Source organism: Pan troglodytes, chromosome 16, assembly GCF_028858775.2.
Source record: "Pan troglodytes isolate AG18354 chromosome 16, NHGRI_mPanTro3-v2.0_pri, whole genome shotgun sequence".
In the NCBI taxonomy this organism is placed as follows: Eukaryota; Metazoa; Chordata; class Mammalia; order Primates; family Hominidae; genus Pan; species Pan troglodytes.
In genome coordinates this window covers 56,849,611-56,868,087 of record NC_072414.2, presented here as the reverse complement: position 1 = coordinate 56,868,087, position 18,477 = coordinate 56,849,611, and the positions used below count along the sequence as shown (strand labels likewise).

Here is an 18,477-nt window from a genome sequence, read left to right as displayed (position 1 = left end):
TGGGATTACAGGCGTGAGCCACCGCGCCCGGCCTATTTATTTGTTTATTTGAGACGGAATTTCGCTCTTGTTGCCTAGGCTGGAATGCAATGGTGCAATCTTGGCTCACTATAACCTCTGCCTCCTGGGTTCAAGTGATTCTCCTGCCTCAGCCTCCCAAGTAGCTGGATTACAGGCGTAAGCCACCGCGCCTGGCCTATTTTATTAATAGATGTAACTTATGTGTATGGCAAATAATAATAATTCAGATAGTACTGAAAAGTATCCAATTGTTGGTTGGGCAAAGTCACTCACACCTGTAATCTCTGCACTTTGGGAGGCCAAGGTGGGTAGATCGCTTGAGCTCAAGAGTTTAAGACCAGCCTGGGCAACTTTTGTAGAGACTCCATCTCTACAAAAAATACAATAAATTAGATGGATGTGGTGGCATTTGCCTATTGTCCCAGCTACTCAGGAGGCTAAGGTGGGAGGATCGATTGAGCCTGGGAAGTGGAGGCTGCAGTGAGCAGTGATGGTGCACTGCACTCCAGCCTGGGCAACAGATACCTTTTCTCAAAGAAAAAAGAAAAGAAGAAAGAAAAGTATCCAATTAAAAATTAAATTATCCTACCTCCAGAACCACTACCCAGAAGTAACTATGTTAATAGTGAATGATTTTTATATCCATGTAGTGTAGGAAACTAAAAAAAAAAAAAAAAAAAAAGTGAATAATTTTTCACTGCTGTGAATCCTCTCCCTGACTGCAAATAACACACTCATGCTCTATTTTTTTATTTAGCATTTCTAGAGTAACTCTAGTTATTCTCTGCTGGAAAAGTTTGTTTCCTTTCATCTACCCCATCTCTCCTCCCCCCTCACCTTATTCCCAATACTAGATCTTTTAAAAAATAATGTTAGGCCAGGCACAGTGGCTCACGCCTATAATCCCAGCACTTTGGGAGGCCGAGGGTGGGTGGATCACCTGAGGCCAGGTGGATTACAGGCGTGAGCCACCGCGCCTGGCCTGACTATTTTATTAATAGATTTAACTTATGTGTATGGCAAATAATAATAATTCAAATAGTACTGAAAAGTATCCAATTGTTGGTTGGGCGAAGTTACTCACACCTGTAATCTCTGCACTTTGGGAGGCCAAGGTGGGTAGATCGCTGGTTCAAGACCAGCCTGGTCAACATGGCGAAACCCAGTCTCTACTAAAAACACAAAAATTAGCCGGGCGTGGTGACACGCACCTGTAATCCCAGCTACTTGGGAGCCTGAGGCAGGAGACTCGCTTGAACCCAGGAGGCGGAGGTTGCAGTGAGCCGAGACTGCGCCACTGCACTCCAGCCTGGGCAACAGAGTGAGACTCTGTCTCAAAAATAATGATAATAATAATGTTAAATGTTCTGCCAAATCCTGAAGCTGCTGCCACAGCTGTATTTCAGGAAGCCCAGCCTGTGAGGATGCCGTCCCCCCTCCGCAGGAAGACGTCAGACAGGACACTTTCCATCACCCTGCTTCCTGATTCCAGGCATCGATGCTGAGCTGGACAGAAGGAAAACAGCCTTTTGGTGTCTGAGACAACAGCACAAATGACAGGACTGGCCTTGTTTCCTGAATGGGAAGAGGGTGGGGAGAAGAATGCTGCAGTGACCCAAGCTTGTTGATGCCCTGCCACAGGCACCCCAGGTGGCCTTGGGCAAGTCCCTTCTCTTGCCTCTCCACCTGTAAAGTGTAGGTTACTGGGGTCCCTTCACCTTAGACTTTCTTTGGTCAGAGCTACAGAAAGAGGTGGCTGTAGGGAGGACTTTCTGAAAAAGAGTAAAAAGGCTCTCCTTGCTCAGGAAGCTGAGGTAGGAGAATCGCTTGAACCTGGGAGGCCGAGGTTGCAGTGAGCCAAGATCGCAACATTGTGCTCCAGCCTGGGCAACAAGAGCAAAACTCCATCTCAAAAAAAAAAAAAGAAAGAAAGAAAGGAAAAGGCTCTTCTGAGAGACAGAGTGATGATACAATGATAGTAACAGCCACTGCTTCCTGAGGGCCTCCCGTGGGTACTGGGTGGGCATCGTCCAGGTGCCACGCATGCGTGATCCTATTTAATCCTCCAAGCTCTCAGGTGGGCACAATTCTCCTCATTTAACTGATGAGGTAACTGAAGAGCAGAGGTTAGGCGACTTGTCAAAGCTCACAGAGCTGAAAGGTCTGTGCCACATATCCGGTCCCATCTGCCACCTAGTCTTGTTGAATATCTTGTATATTTCAAAATGCTGAAAAACTCCAGGGTCCCTCTGGCCCTCCAGAAACAAATTGGAAGATACTTCCTGAGTTCATGGAACCCTGCCTCCCAGATCCACTGTAGAGACTGACCTTGGCCCAAGCCTGAGGGGTGATTTTGAGACAAATTCCTCTCAAGGGGAACCTTTTCACAGAGAAAAGAAGAGGGCTGTTTAGTCTGAGGAGACTTTTGCTCACCCATAGCAGGCACCCCAAATGTTCAGAATGACTTGGGATCTATTCTTCTCCCCTGGCCTTCCCCAGAGACAGAGCTGTTTGCACTCTCCTCATCCCACTGACCAGCACACTCTCACCCACACCACACCCTGGGCACTCTGGGGACCCACAGGCCTCAGCCTCAGCATGGCCTGGCGCTGGCCACAGCTGGGGCAGGGCTGCTTCCCTTCAGACCCAAGGCCACAGGCTGGAAGGAAATGGAGGTGGGAGGGGCCCAGAAAAGCTGACTAGGCTGGAAGGCTGGTTGGGAGGGAGGAAGCACAGAAAGGCCAGCCCAGCAATTTGGGCAAAGCTGGCAAGGCTGCCTTGGCATCTCTGCGGATTCAAGGCCACAAGGGCCTCACCTTGGCCACCCAGCCCCGGCTTGTGGCCAGGAGGCTGAGGAGAAGTCCTGATTGGGTCACACTGTGAGGGACTGAATCAGAACTTGGCCCTGGCTACCAAGACTATTGGACTCTTTCCCCTACCTGCAGCTCAGGGGTGTGGCTAGTGGGCAAAGAAATGCATATATATATGTTTGTTTGTTTTGAGACAGAGTCTCGCTTTGTTGCCCAGGCTGGAATGCGTTGGCATGATCATAGCCCACTGTAACCTGGGACTTATGGGCTCAAGGGATCCTCTCACTTCAGTGTCCTGAGAAGCTAGAACTACAGGTGCATGCCACGGCACCTGGCTAATTATTTTGTAATATTTTGTAGTGACAGGGTCTTGCTACATTGCCCAGGCTGGTCTCAAACTCCTGGCCTCAGGTGCTCCTCCTGCCTCGGCCTCCTGAAGTGCTGGGATTACAGGCATGAGCCACGGAGCTCAGCCCGCCTCTATCTTAAGCCTCTTCCTTGAGGCTCCAACCTGGGTCTCTGCTTCAGAATTCAACATCAAGAAATGAATAAAACAAGGGCCCAGCCTGAGCAAAATAGTGAGACCCTATTCCTACAAAAAATAAAAATGGTTTTTAAAACAGAAATGAATAAAACAAAAAGACACAAACAAAACAAAGCCTCTTTGAGGACAAGAGCCCCACCAAGCTGGGACAAATCTGATAAAACCCCAGAGCCTAGGTCTGGGCTGCTGCTGAACTCTCCTGACATTATGGTCTGCCAGGGACAGGTGTCTTTGCACATCTACGGTGACTAGTCCACTCACTCTACACCCCGTCCTGGTTGCGGCAAAGAGACTATACATTGTCCACCTAAGTCAGGGTTTCTCAACCTCAGCACTACTGATATTTTGGATGAGGAGCCCCCAAGATGGTGTCGGGGAGGCTGTCTTGTGCATTGTAGGGTGTTCAACAGCATCTCTGGCCTCCACCCACTAAATGCCAGTAGCAATGTCCCCATTTGTGACAAACAAAAATATCTCCAGACATTGACAAATGTCCTCTGAAGGCAACATCATCCCCATTTGAAAAACACTGCTCTAGCTCCATTCCCTCCCTTCTTTTTTAGTAATAAGACTTTTGATTTTCAGCTGGCACACAGTCAACAGGAAAAAAAACACCAGGCAGCTAGCTGCAAGACCACCCTCGCAATGAGGCAGCAGTACAACTTCCAGAAAGTGTCTCTAAAGGGAAAGTGTGCATCCTATACCCCTTCTTGCTTCCCAAGGGTGAGAACACTTATGCGGGGGCTGCAGCTGTATCACCTCATGGGTCCAGAAATCAAAGTCAAGGGGTAAGATGGCAGAGCAGTAAGAGGGAAGGAGGCTGGGTCCCAGATGACCATGGAGTGCCATGATAGAGATGGCCTCTACCACCAGACTTAATTCATGCAAGATAAATGAATTTGTGTCACTGCTGTCTTGGCCTAACTCCCCCGGAGCTGAGGTTTAGCCTCTGATGAACTCTTCTGACACCATGGCCTCTTGTCAGTCACAGTCAAATCTAATCTTAAGTAACATACAAGATATAACTCAGCAGTGCTTGTGGCTTTAATTATCCACTGTCTGGATGCCCGTGACTGTCAATTTTTTGCCTCAGCTCAATTCTAGTAGTTCACCAGACCCCTCCACATGGCCACCATCCTCTCCCCATCCCGCCCTCCCCGGGGGCTTCCTATCTCAAAAAGGTACTCCCACTTCCTTAGAACTCTGTGAGTCATCTCTGAATTCCCTCTCTCCCATTCCATCTCTCCCACATTCACAATGCCCCAAAGTCCCCAGTTCTCCTCCACTCTACCCCTAATGCCACTGTTGCAGTTCAGGCCCTCACCACTCCTCCCCTGGTTCACTGTCACTACCTCCTAACTACCCTCCCTGCCTCCAGTCTCCACCCCACACCCCCACCTGCCGCCCCCCACCTCCTGAAACGACCCCCTCCCCAGACTCCCTTGGTCTCTAGGGCAAAGTCCAACCTTTCTGGGTGACCAGCATCCCCACTCCCCTCTCCCACCTCATCTCCCAGTCCCCCACCTCTTACTTATAGCCAATAGGAGACTACACAAAGAGCTGACCATGGCTCCAGTAACCCGGTAACCCACTGTGACTCTGTTCCCTGTCTCCAATGTCCTTCCCTGCCACCTCTGTTCTGTAAACTCTAACTCCTCCTTTGAGGCCCAGGCAAAAAAACCTCCTCCTTAGGTTTCGACTGATTCCCTCAGCAAACACAGCCCATTGATGTCTGCTCTTTGCGGTCACAGAATTTGCCTGTGGGTCTAACACAGAGCTTGTCCCATTGCATTTATGAGTTGGAGTGCCTGTCTCCCTGACTGGCAGTGAGCAACCTGAGGAAAGATCCCATTTTATTGTACTTGGAATCCACGGCACCTAATGTAATGTTGGCATGGAGTAGGTGCCCAATACACAATATGATTATCCATTTACTAAGTCCTTGCTATGTGGTGGGCCCTGAGCAAATGCTTTATCTAAATTATCTTATTTCATCCTCAAAATCGCCTTGCCAGGAGTGATTGTCTCCCCTAAGAGATGAGACTACAATTCCAAGAGGCTGAGCAGCCACTCCAGGTGCCACAGCTTATGCACAGCAGTGTCAGAGACAGATTCTCCATCTGCCACACCCATCTCTCCCTTGGGATCTTGCCTCCCCTGCTGCCAACTCCAGACATGGTCTTCAGGGAAACACTGACCCCCAGAACTAACCAGATCTGGGTGTAGAAAAAGCTCTTTATCCTGTTATTCAGTTAACTTGGGATTTCTTAAAAAGGAAGTTTTAATGGGAAACCAAGAGAAAGCCGCACACACACACACACACACACACACACACACACATTTTAACAAAACAAATGGGCAATACCAGGTCCCCTCTGAGCTTTTGTTTTTTTTTTTTTTTTGAGATGGCAGTGGCACGATCTCAGCTGACTGCAACCTCCGCCTCCCAGGTTTAAGCGATCCTCCCACTTCAGCCTGCATCACCATGCCCTGCTAATTTTTTTTTGTAGAGACAGGATTTTGCCATGTTGCTCAGGCTGGTCTCAAGCCTTGAAGATTGGCCTCAAGACATCTGCCCACCTCAGCCTCCCAAAGTGCTGGAATTACACATATGAGCCACCACCTCCCCTGGCCGCTCTGAGCTGTTATTTCCTCCTCTCTAAAACCAGCAGGTGAGACTAGACGTCTCAAAGATCCTTATCAGCCCCAATATCCTGTGATTCCATGGATGGAATAGTTTCTCAGACTGGACGGTGGGCTGACGAATTGTGTTGGGGAGGGCAGTCCCCTAGGGACACAGGCTTCATGGGGAGGAAGGCCAAAAGCAGACCAGCCCCACACACCCTGCTCTTTAGGACTCCACTTTAGAGGTCCAAAGGGAGAAAGGGGCCAGGCACGGTGGCTCACGCCTATAATCCCAGCACTTTGGGAGGCCGAGGCAGGTGGATCACCTGAGGTCCGGAATTCGAAACCAACGTGGCCAACACGGTGAAACCCCGTCTCTACTAAAAATACAAAATTAGCTGGTCGTGGTGGTGGGTGCCTGTAGTCCCAGCTACTCGGGAGGCTGAGGCAGGAGAATTGCTTGAACCCAGGAGGAGGAGGTTGCAGTGAGCCAAGATCGTGCCACTGCACTCCAGCCTGGCTCCAGCCTGGGCCACAGAGCAAGACCGGGTCTCAAATAAATAAATAAATAAATAAAAAGGGAGGCCAGGCGTGGTGGCTCACACCTGTAATCCCAGCACTTTGGGAGACCAAGGCAGGCAGATCACGAGGTCAGGAGATCTAGACCATCCTGGGGCGGGCGCCCGTAGTCCCAGCTACTCGGGAGGCTGAGGCAGAAGAATGGCATGAACCCGGGAGGTGGAGCTTGCAGTGAGCCAAGATTGTGCCACTGCACTCCAGCCTCGGTGACAGAGCGAGACTCCATCTCAAAAAAAAAAAAAAAAAAAGAGAGAAAGGGATGGCTGGCCTAATAGCCTTCTGGACCCTCTGATAATCCTCCCCAGGGTGTGTGAGTTTGAAGCCAGATAGGCCTACGGCTTGGAGTCCAGATCTGCAAGCTGCCTGCTGGATGTTGAAGGGTCCTGTCTCCTCCCTAGGCCTCAGTGTAGGCATCTTCCCTTCTGTGGGCCACCCCCTCTGGTCCCAAGCCCTGCCTGGCCCCTCCTCCCTTAAAATTATGACAACAGAGAGTGGAGGCTTGTGGGCAAGTTCCTGAGGAGGCTCAAACTCAGCTGTAACCCTTGGAGCCACCGTCATTTCCCCTCTCCCGCCTCCCCAGCTAGGAGGCTGAGAAGTTTCATCACAGCTGAGCTGTTGTCCTTATAAGGGAAAGTCCTCCGGAGCCTCTCCTTTGGGCCATAGCCAGCTGGTGGAGAACCTGCCCAGGCCTTGGGGTATCCTCCCAGTGCCAGGAAAGGTGGGGGTGCCCCAAGGACTCTGGGGTGAGCCTCCATCTGAAATCACAGACCCTCCAGACAAATAGCAGAAAGCAGTCAGTTGTGGCCCCAGGCCAAAACCCCAGGAGGGTCAAATCCCAGGTCCTGACACTAACTTTGGTCCCCTACCTAAGTTGCTTAAGCCTCAGTTTCTTAACCTGTAAAATGGAGTGAAATTACATCTTCCTTGTGAGGCCACTGTGGTGACTGTGAGAGGTTAACAGGCCTGGCAAACAGTAGGTGCTCTGTGAGGCCAGGCTGCTGGAGTTTATTAAGCATTTTCTTTTCTTTTTTTTTTTTTTTTTTTTGAGACAGAGTCTCGCTCTGTTGCCTCCTGAGTAGCTGAAGACTACAGGCGCCTGCCACCACGCCTGGCTAATTTTGTATTTTTAGTAGAGACGGAGTTTTGCCGTGTTGGCCAGGCTGGTCTCGAACTCCTGACCTCAGGTGATCCACCCACCTCAGCCTCCCAAAGTGCTGGGATTATAGGTGTGAGCCACTGCACCTGGCTACCCCTGGGGTTTGAATCCAGGTGTGTCTGCCTCCAAACCTGAAGTCATGTTTTCTCTACTTACATCCTGCTGTTTCCTCTAAGAATTTTGTTAAATTATGTCAACAGGGAGGAATTTCCATCATCACCTCTCCACCATCCATGTTCCATCACAGAGCCTCCTTGGTCACAGAAACCTCTGTGGAGTGAGTTTGTCTTTTCTGACAGCCCTTTTGTCTGGGACATGAGGGTAGGGGTGGGGAGGCAGGAAGACAAGACATGGAGAAGGGAACAAAACACAGTGACTCCCGAGACAGGATGCCGCCAGGGCCTACGCAGGGGTAGAGGAAGGGGCAATCTGGTTGCCCCTCCCCCTGTCCTGGGTCCTGTCTGATGATAGCCACCTTGTGATTTGTGAAACCCTCTACTGGGCTGGACACGGTGGCTCACACATGTAATCCCAAGCACTTTGGTAGGCCAAGGCGGGCAGATCACTCATGGTCAGAAGTTCGAGACCAGCCTGGCCAACATGGTGAAACTCCATCTCTACTAAAAATACAAACATTAGCCAGGCGTGGTAGTGCACGCCTGTAGTCCCAGCTCTCAGGAGGCTGAGGCAGGAGAATTGCTTGAACCCAGGAGGCGGAGGTTGCCATGAGCTGAGATCACGCCACTGCACTCCAGCCTGGATGACAGACCGAGACTCCGTCTTAATTAAAAAATATGTACATATCCTAGCCGGGCTCCATGGCTCACGCCTATAATCCCAGCACTTTGGGATGCCAGTGTGGGTGGATCACCTGAGATCAGTAGTTTGAGACCAACCTGGCCAACATAGTGAAACCCCGTCTCTACAAAAAATACAAAAATCAGCCAGGTGTGATGGCAGGCAACTGTAATCCCAGCTACTCGGGAGGCTGAGGCGGAAGAATCGCTTGAACCCAGGAGGCGGAGGTTGCAGTGAGCCAAGATCACACCACTGCACTCCAGCCTGGGCGACAGAGACTCAGTCTCAAAAAAAAAAAAAGGCCAGGTGCGGTGGCTCACGCCTGTAATCCCAGCACTTTGGGAGGCTGAGGCGGGCGGATCATGAGGACAGGAAATCGAGACCATCCTGGCTAACATGGTGAAACTCCGTCTCTACTAAAAAAAAAAAATTATATATATTAGCTGGGTGTGGTGGCAAGCGCCTATAGTCCCAGCTACTTGGGAGGCTGAGGCAGGAGAATGGCATGAACCCAGGAGGCGGAGGTTGCAGTGAGCCAAGATAGCGCCACTGCACTCCAGCCTGGGCGACAGAGCCAGACTCCATCTCAAAAAAAAAAAAATCCTGCACTGTAACAACCCACAGGACTTCAAGTCACTGAGATATGGCAGCCTGTGTTCAAAAGGAGGGCTACCCTTCTCTGCACAGGCCTCCAGCCCCAAGACCAGAGGGAAACGCACTTCTTCTTTTTTTTTTCTTGAGATGGAGTCTTGCTCTGTCGCCAGGCTGGAGTGCAGTGGCGTAATCTCGGCTCACTGCAACCTCCGCCTTCTGATTTCAAGCAATTCTCCTACCTCAGCCTCCCCAGTAGCTGGGACTACAGGCACATGCCACCATGCCCAGCTAATTTTTGTATTTTTAGTAGAGATGGGGTTTCACCGTGTTGGCCAGGATGGTCTCGATCTCTTGACCTTGTGCTCTGCCCACCTTGACCTCCCAAAGTGCTGGGATTACAGGCGTGAGCCACCGCGCCTGGCCAGAAAGGTGCTTCTTACCACATCCTTCCCCATGGCTGGCCAACACCATCCCAGCAGCCACTCCCTTCAAAGTGGCCTTACAGAGGGGACTCTGCCATCAAAAAGACTCCTCTATGATGAAGGGGCCTGGGAAGATGGAGTGATCCACCTGAGGTCCCTCAGCTTCTGCGGGCCACTCACTCGGTATAGCTGTCACGCGCCAGGGCAGTGGCATGGGAATTCAGGAGCGACATGAGGGTCACTGCCACAATTGATAGGCCCCGGTTCAGGTGTTTCCTGTTGTGTTGGCCCCGGGGTCTGTCCATGGTTCTCACAGAGGAGGAGGAAGGGAGCTGGGCTTTGGTGAGCACAGTCGTGCTTTCCCACATGGGGGATGGCGGGTGGGGGGAGGGTGTGGCTGTAATCCCCTTTTGTGGGTGAGGAAACTGAGGTCTCCTGAAACTGAGACACACCCAAGGTCCTTGGGTGAGATTTGGACCTTGGCAGCCTGGTTTGGAGCTGTCCACTGGCCTAAGGGCTTCCCAACAGTGTTCAGGGAAGCCCTGGAATTCTGCTGCATTTTGTTTGTGTCAGGAGGTCAGGAGCCAAAGATAGGACCCAGGCTCACCCTTAACAAGGACCAGGCTCTGAGGGTAAAATAATGGCTGGAATCATCATTTTAGAACCATTGTAGGAAACACCTGTTCAGCAAGAATCATCAATGGATACTAAATCTGGGGAAATTTGTGGTGAGGTGCAACATATTTAGATGATCTTGTCTCCCAGATTATTAGTAAGAGGAAAAATGCAAAAACATTAACAGTAGAAAAATCAGACACCTGGCCCCAGTAATCAAAATGAACATCACCCATGAGGGCCAGATGCAGGTAGTCCATCTCCAGAGTAATATCCTGAGAAGGACCCAATTGCCTGTGCAGTTTCCAGCTGAGAATCCATAACCTCAATTAACTATCACAACTAAGCAGGTGGAAACCTCAGACAAACCCCAAAAGAGGAATCAGAAAGGGGAGGACTGTATTCTTCAAAAATGTCAATGTCATCAGAGACAAAGCAAGGCTGGGGAAATGTTTCAGATTGAAGGAGATGAAAGAGTGATGACAGTTGTATGCCTGACCTGACCCCAACCAGACGAAACATATAATAAAGGATATTATTGGGTCAAATGACAAATAGGAATATGAGCAATAAACTATTGTTATCAGTGTTCAATGTACTGATAACTGTACTACAGTTACATAAGAGAATATACTTATTTTTAGGAAATACACAGTGAAGTATTAAATATTTAAGGATAAGAAGCCATGATAACCAACTATCCAGTGATTCAGAAAAAAGTTATGGGCCAGGCGCGGTGGCTCATGCCTGTGATCCTAGCACTTTGGGAGGGCAAGGCGGGCGGATCACAAGGTCAGGAGTTCGAGACCAGCCTGGCCAACACAGTGAAACCCTGTCTCTACTAAAAATACAAAAATTATCAGGGCGTGGCGGTGTGTGCCTGCAGTCCCAGCTACTCGGGAGGCTGAGGTAGGAGAACTGCTTGAACCTGGGAGGCAGAGGTTGTGGTGAGCTGAGATTGTGCCACACTGCACTCCAGCCTGGGCAACAAGAGCAAGACTCCATCTCAAAGAAAAAAAATTATATGTATATGTGAAAAAGAGAAAGTGCTCAAAAGAGAAAACAGGTCAATCTTGCTAGAGTAAATGGGTGTTCTTTGTACTGTTCTTTTTTTGAGACAGATTCTTGCTCCGTTGCCCAGGCTAGAGTGCAGAAGCATGATCTCAGCTCACTGCAACCTTCACCTCCCAGGTTCAAGCGATTCTCATGCTTCAGCCTCCGGAGTAGCTGGGACTACAGGCACGCGCCACCACGCCCGGCTGATTTTTGTATTTTTAGTAGAGATGGGATTTCACCAAGTTGGCCAGGCTGGTCTCGAACTCCTGACCTCAGGTGATCTGCCCACCTTGGCCTCCCAAAGTGCTGGGATTACAGACATGAGCTACCATACCATGGCCTTTGTACTATTCTTATTCCTGCAATTTTTCTCTAAGTTTAAAAGTATTTCCAAATGAAGTTTGGTTTTTGAAAAGTATTGTTCCTTGCGACACTTAGGCCCAGCCGTAGAAACACTGGGGGTGGGGGTATATATCAGAAAGGCCTGAGTTTAGCAAGAACAGAATGCTGCACAAGGTGGCTCATGCCTGTAATCCCCTTTGGGAGGCTGAGGTGGGAAGATGGCTTGAGGCCAGCAGTTCGAGACCAGCCTGAGCAACATAATAGTAGGACCACATCTCTAATAATAATAATAATAATAATAATAATAATAATAGGGTCCGGGCGTGGTGGCTCATGCCTGTAATCCCAGCACTTTGGGAGGCCGAGGTGGGTGGATCATGAGGTCAGCAGTTCGAGACCAGCCTGACCAACATGGTGAAACCCCGTCTCTACTAAAAATACAAAAAAAACGGGCTCCTGTAATCCCAGCGACTTGGGAGGCCGAGGCAGGAGACTCGCTTGAAACTGGAAGGCAGAGGTTGCAGTGGGCTGAGATTGAGCCACTGCACTCTAGCCTGGGTATTAAGAGCAAAACTCCATCTCAAAAAATAATAATAATAATAATAAGAAGCAATAATGGAGCCCAGGAGCAGGCAGTGTCCCAGCCCAGCTTATGGAATGGGGGCCCTAGTACCGAGTTTGGAGGACTGGTGATACCAATCACCAACTGCTGTCTTGGAGAAGGGCAGCCCTGGAGCTGGCACCCACAACAACAAACAGGCTTGAGGCACTGAAGTTCCATAAAAATGGATTTATTGCCTAACTTTAAGAAAGGCGCTTCATAAGCAGAAGACACAGAATGCCACCCTCCTCAAGGAGGCAAGCACGGAATGCCACCTTCCTCAAGCACGCAAGCTAGGGAGGCCCTGCACGTTCTCACTCCTCTCCCAGAAGCCAGCTTCCTGCCTAGGGCCCAGCCTGCTAAAGGATGGAAATTAATAGCATTTGGTCACTTGAGGTGGCCCCAGAGCTACTTGCCTACCCACCAGGCCCCAGCGAGAGTGGCTGGACCTAAACCTGTGACCTACATGCAGGGTCTCTGCACCCACAGACTCTGCCCTCAGTCCAGCTGCTGCAGTTAGCTACTTGACACAGGAGGGAACTGAGGCTCCAATTCCTGGCAGTAGGTGGCTTGGCTAAAGCCCCAGCCAGCCATGGCTGCTGGTGGGGGAAGGCTGTTCCTAAGGGAAGATGGCAGGGGATCACATGACTGGGCAACTGATGTCCTTCTTGCTCTTGTCCTGGGGCAGATGGAGGGAAAGCCAGACTGTGGCATGGGGGCCCAGTTTGCACAAGGAGGCTGATGGGGGCTCCCGAACCAGTGCATTGCTGCTCACCTCTGCTCCTGCCCCACGCAGCCCAGAGAAGACATCTGCCCCTCCTGATCCTTGACTACTACCTCAAGAACAAAGTGACAGTACAATAACGATAACGAAGGCATTGACCTGTGCAGCAGGCCTCAGTGGGGTTGGGGAACAGGGCAGAAAGGCCAGGGCATGTTGCTGTGACCCCCCCTTTCTCTCTTTCAGTAAACAAAAGTGCACATGCAGAAATCTGGGCAGGTCCTATCGGAAGCTGCTCTCACCCCAGAGGCCCCAGGGAGAGTGGCTGGACCTCGGGAGCCAGGGCCTCTGCACCTACAGGCTCTGCCCTCAGTCCAGCTGCTGCAGCACGATGGAGACTGGATGTGCCCCTAGAGTCAGGGACAATGTTGGGGAGAGGCTGGGAGAGGACCAGGGTGCAGGGATGGACCAGGAAAGGGAAAGAAGAAAATGTCTCTTCTCCTAGAAAGTTACAGGAGAGCAGCCCATCTGGGGCTTGAAGGCGGGGAAGTGGCTTCGGATTCCAACATACCCCTATCAGCATTTGAAGAAATGACTGGGATACTGGACCTGTTTTGGCTGAGAAGGAACCACAGAGATCCAGATAAATCCCCATCTGAGGAGGCACAGAAGTTGGTGGGGATTCTCTTCTGAAGGCTGACATGATCATTACAAGTAAGTTTTTCTAATGTGGACATCAGGGCCACTCTGGGATCCACCTCTTCAGAAATATACAAGGCTGGACACTATCCAGGGGCAGAGACTAGACTAGGGGACCCCTTAAATTCCTCTTCCACTCTTGAATCCTCCAGACCTAAGCCCTCCAATCATAGCTCACTGAGAGGAAGGGGCTGCAGAAAATGTCCTTGTTTTGCAAAAAAGGAAACAGGGCCAAAGAGAGAGAGGCCACACAGCTAATGTCCTCCTCACAAAGAGGCCTCTCATCTCCCTCAAGAGGCTCCAGCTGGGTCCTACGTTCCCCCCAACTGAGGGATGAACCTAGAGCCTGGACCCAAGGCCTCTGCAGCTACTCAGAATAGGTGGGAGGAGGGGCTGGCTTTGAGGCTGCCTTAGCCATGAGGCTCTTTGCCTAGGAATAGCTGGAGATGGGAGCTGCAGGGGGCTCAGCTGTGCTGTATTCAGAAGTCAGGAATGTAAACTACTGGGGATGGGGAACAGAGATGATGTCATTCCCAGAAACCCCAAGTGCCGCCCCCAAAGCCCTGGGGCAGTTTGGAACGACCACACAAACACATAGGTCCCAGCATGTGTGCTCCCAGCCCCAGCCCCAGCCCCAGCCCCAGCCCAGAGGCCAGGCCAGATAGCCAGGCAGTAGCCCTGGGTGGCACCTGGCACCACTGGCCAGAGCAGAGTAGGAAGGACGCCAGGAGTCTCTTCGGGTCATGGCCAAACCCTGACATGCCCAATGGCCCTCCTGCAGCCATTGCTGTAGAAGCAGAAGCACATTTCTCAGCAGGGCTGGGCCTTGATGGACTTGATGGATGGCCAGAAGGGATGGTGCCTCTGGCCCAGAAGGCCCTAGGGTGCACTTCTCCTGTAGAGGGTCACCAGCTCCTTCCGCTTCTCCCTTAGCCCAGGTGCTTCCTGGCTCAGCTCTCCCAAATCTCTCATTTCCTGCAGGACCTGGGTGGCCTGCCTCAGCTGCTCCACAGCCTGGCTGAGCAATGTTTCAGCGCTAACAGGGGCCGGCTCACTGCCCAGCACCTTGTTCAACAGTTTCTCCGTCTGTTCCGAGGCCACCTTCACCTCCAGCTGGGCCCGATATAGCCGTTCCCTGGGCTGCAAGGGATGCCGCGGGCCTTCCCCAAGCAAGTCCCCAAGGGAGGAGCAGCGGGGATGGAACTGAGGTGGCAGGTCCCAGGGGGGCAGTGCTGTGGATGTTGTTGCATCCTTTGGAGGAGTTCCTGGGGTGCCCTCAGCCTGAGAGGGCTTGGCAGGCTCAGGACTGTCATCCATGCCATTCACTGAGACCTGCACTGTGCCTGGAGCAGGTGGCCCAGAAGCCTGCATCTCACCCATGGAGGCTTTCAGTTTCTCTGATAAGATCTTGGGTGGGGGTGTAGGGGGCTTCCCACCCTCCCTGGGGGCAGCCTCAGAAGTCTCAGAACAGGGTGCCTGGGACGGTTCTGCACTCTCTGCAGCAGGGGCCTCCTGGGGGCTGGGGTTCTCCCAGCTCACCTTCAGTTTGTCAGGCAGGACGCTGTTGGGAGGCTGCTCAGAGCCACTGTCCTCCTCTGCTGGGGTCTCTGAGTCCTCTTGGCTCTCAGGGGAGACCTCAGAGCTTGCTGAGACAGGGGTTGGGGCTCTCTCCCCCACAGGGGTCTCCACCCTGTCACCAGGGCTGGTGGTCTCAGGTGCTAGGAAAGGCTTGGTAGGAGGCATGAGGGGCCGGGGTGTCTCCCGAGGTTGGGCTTCACTGACATGATTGCTGGGGGCAAACACTGGTGGCCCACTGTCCGGAACATCAAGATCCAGGCGCAGAAGACCGTCAGAAGCTGCGCTGGCCACCTGGTGGGGGGGGATGGTATATGGGTGTCATCTTGGCTGACTAGCCATTGGGTCAGGTGTGCCCACTGACACGAGTTCTTACCCTCTCCCATCCAGGTTGTCCAGGCCCCCAGCTCCCCAGCCTCCCTCTGTCCTGGCTTCTGTGGCTACTTAATTAGAAGCTAAAGTGATTTCTTGATGAATCTTCCTCTCCTTTCCCTCACCACCAAAGAATTCCCTGTTTTGGAATCACAGGCCAGGAAAGTCACAGCCAGGGTCCTCTTGGAGCCCCAGGCTGGTTTCTGGGATACTGGACCTGGACTGGACTATACTAGCCTGGGTGGCAGGGGACAGAGTTCCAGCCCTGCATCTAACCCCTACCTAGCTGTATGGCCTTCAGAGGTTCCCTTCTCTGCAACCCACCTACCCATCACCATACCCAGGGTCCCCACAACCAGTTGGTCAGTCAGAGACAGGACCAGGACTCAAACATACTTCTTCCAGTTCATCTCAAGCTCACTGACTTCTGCTTGCCCTTCCTGGAGACCTCTGTTCCGTCTGCCAGCTTCTCTCCAGCCTTTGCCTGTCCAGCTGCTCGGCAGCCTGTGCCCACTCTCCTCATGTCATCAGATGTGGTCCCAGACCACAGCTGACTGCCAGAGAACAGCTGCACCAGAAGGCAGCTACCCACCCCCACCAGGCTCCAGGGACCAATAGGGATATCCAGCAGTTCCACAGTCATGAGACCCTCCCAGAGAGCCTCAGAGGCCCCAGCAGGGCTGGGCAGGAGGCCTTTCCCAAGGTCCCTCAGATGGTGGGGGTCCTGGCTGGGATCCTTACTCTCCCCTGCCACCTTATTTTTCTTAAGAGATGGGGCTGGTTGGGTGCAGTAGCTCACGCCTGTAATCCCAGCACTTTGGGAGGCCGAGGCAGGCTGATCACCTGAGGTCGGGAGTTTGAGACCAGCCTGAGCAACGTGGAGAAACCCCGTCTCTACTAAAAATACAAAATTAGCCAGGTGTGGTGGCACATGCCTGTAATCCCAGCTACTCAGGAGGCTGAGGCAGGAGAATTGCTTGAACCCGGGAAGCGGAGGTTGCAGTGAGCCGAGATCATGCCATTGCACTCCAGCCTGGGCAACAAGAGCGAAGCTCCGTCTCAAAAAAAAAAAGGGGGTCTCGCACTGTCACCCAAGCTGAGTGCAGTGGCATGGTCACAGCTCACTGCAGCCTCCAGAGTAGCTGGGACCACAGGCATGTGCCACGATGCCCATCTCCCTTTGTTGCTCTCACTCCCTTTTATACATACACAGGACCTGGCTGACATCAGGCACTGGGGACCACCAGAAAGTCACCCCTAACACACCACACACACACACACACACACAGCGCCTCCCTGAACTCTTCTGTGCAGAGGGCCCCTCCCTCCAAGGCTGGCCCTCCCTACATCCGTCCCCGGCCCCCATCAGGCATTCCTTTTCTCTGTGGCCACCTCAGTGCTCCCTCTGCAGGATCCTATCCCTCAGCTGACAGACAGGCACAGGCTGCTGCAACTCAAAAACAAACCTCCCATGACCTTGGGTCCCTCCCTCCGGCAAACCCAGCCCTGCACCCCGGGACAGCCCTAAATCGACTCCTTTTAGAAAATATGCTGCAAGGCCAGGCGCGGTGGCTCACGCCTGTAATCCCAGCACTTTGGGAGGCCAAAGTGGGCAGATCACGAGGTCTGGAGTTCAAGACCAGCCTGGCCAAGATGGTGAAACCTCGTCTCTACTAAAAATACAAAAATTAGCCGGGGGTGGTGGAGGGTGCCTGTAATCCCAGCTACTCGAGAGGCTGAGGCAGAGAACTTCTTGAACCCGGAAGGCGGAGGTTGCAGTGAGATGAGATTGCACCCTGCACTCCAGCCTGGGCGACAGAGTGAGAATCTCAAAAAAAAAAAAAAAAAAAAGAGGTGGGGGGAGAGGGGAGGGATAGCATTAGGAGATATAACTAATGCTAAATGACGAGTTAATGGGTGCAGCACACCAGCATGGCACATGTATACATATGTAACTAACCTGCACATTGTGCACATGTACCCTAAAACTTAAAGTATAATAATAATAAAAAGAAAAGAAAGAAAAGAAAAAGAAAATATGTTGTAAATGCCTTGTCCTTGGTCCTGCCCTTGTGACTTGCGGCTGCCAACCTGGCTGATGCCCACCAGGTCTTGTGCCCATCTCTCTCCAGATGTGGCACTTGCCTCTGGCTTCCTCTTTCTTGGTTCCCTGCTAGCTGACCTCCCTCCAGTCCCTAAATGTAGCACTTGCTGAGGTTCTTTCCTGGCCTCCAAAATCCTCCCCTGCAGCATTAGCTCCACTGGTCTAAAAGAGTCTCCTCCCTTCCCCCCTCCCCATTGCCCATACCCTCTCCAAATTCCCTGTGCCCAGGGCCTCCATGCTCCCAGTCTCCAGGCTTGGGGAACCTCAGACAACCTTCCCTTGGTCCAATCCCCTGACTCAATCACAAGCCCAGGTGGCTCTTGCTTCCTAATATCCTCCCATCAACCCCTCCCTCTTCATCCCCTCCAGGGGCCTGGAAAGCCGCCTCCCCCACCTCCTTCCTGGCCCCTGCCTTTCCCTCTCTCAACCCAACCCATCCTACCCAGAGCCTCAAACTGACCTCTGAAACGCACTCTCCCTTCCTTGTCTCCAGCTTCTTCACCAAGGCCTCCACAATTTCCTCCCCACAACCCCCTTCTCAGACCCATCTCCCAGGCAAATGGAGCTGCTCCGCATACCTCAAACCTTCCCGCTGTGCCTCAGCTCACAGCACTCCCTCCACAGAGAATCCCCTGACTCCAAGTCCACCAAGTGAACCCCTCCCATCCTTCAAGGGTCAGCTAAAATGCCAGTGGCTCCTTGTGGTCCTTCCTGCCCTGACCTCCTAGAGCCTTCCTTCCTCCGCACAAAAATCAGACACAGCTTTGCATGGAGCAGTCTGTGGGATAGGCCTATTTTTCAGCTGGAAGACGAGCTCTGAGGGGCAGGGACTGGCCTCATGGG

The 18,477-nt window shown here is 52.1% G+C and overlaps 1 protein-coding gene across 1 annotated transcript in view; it reads right to left on the bottom strand.

Moving 5' to 3' along the window:
- Window positions 1-12,337: 12,337 nt before the first annotated feature.
- PLEKHO2 (pleckstrin homology domain containing O2) overlaps window positions 12,338-18,477 on the bottom strand; it is a 26,128-nt gene continuing 19,988 nt past the window's right edge. Inside the window, exon 6 of the mRNA XM_016928365.4 lies at window positions 12,338-15,452. Coding sequence (XP_016783854.1) covers window positions 14,463-15,452 — 990 coding nt within the window. The 3' untranslated portion in view covers window positions 12,338-14,462. The remainder of the gene's footprint in view (window positions 15,453-18,477) is intronic.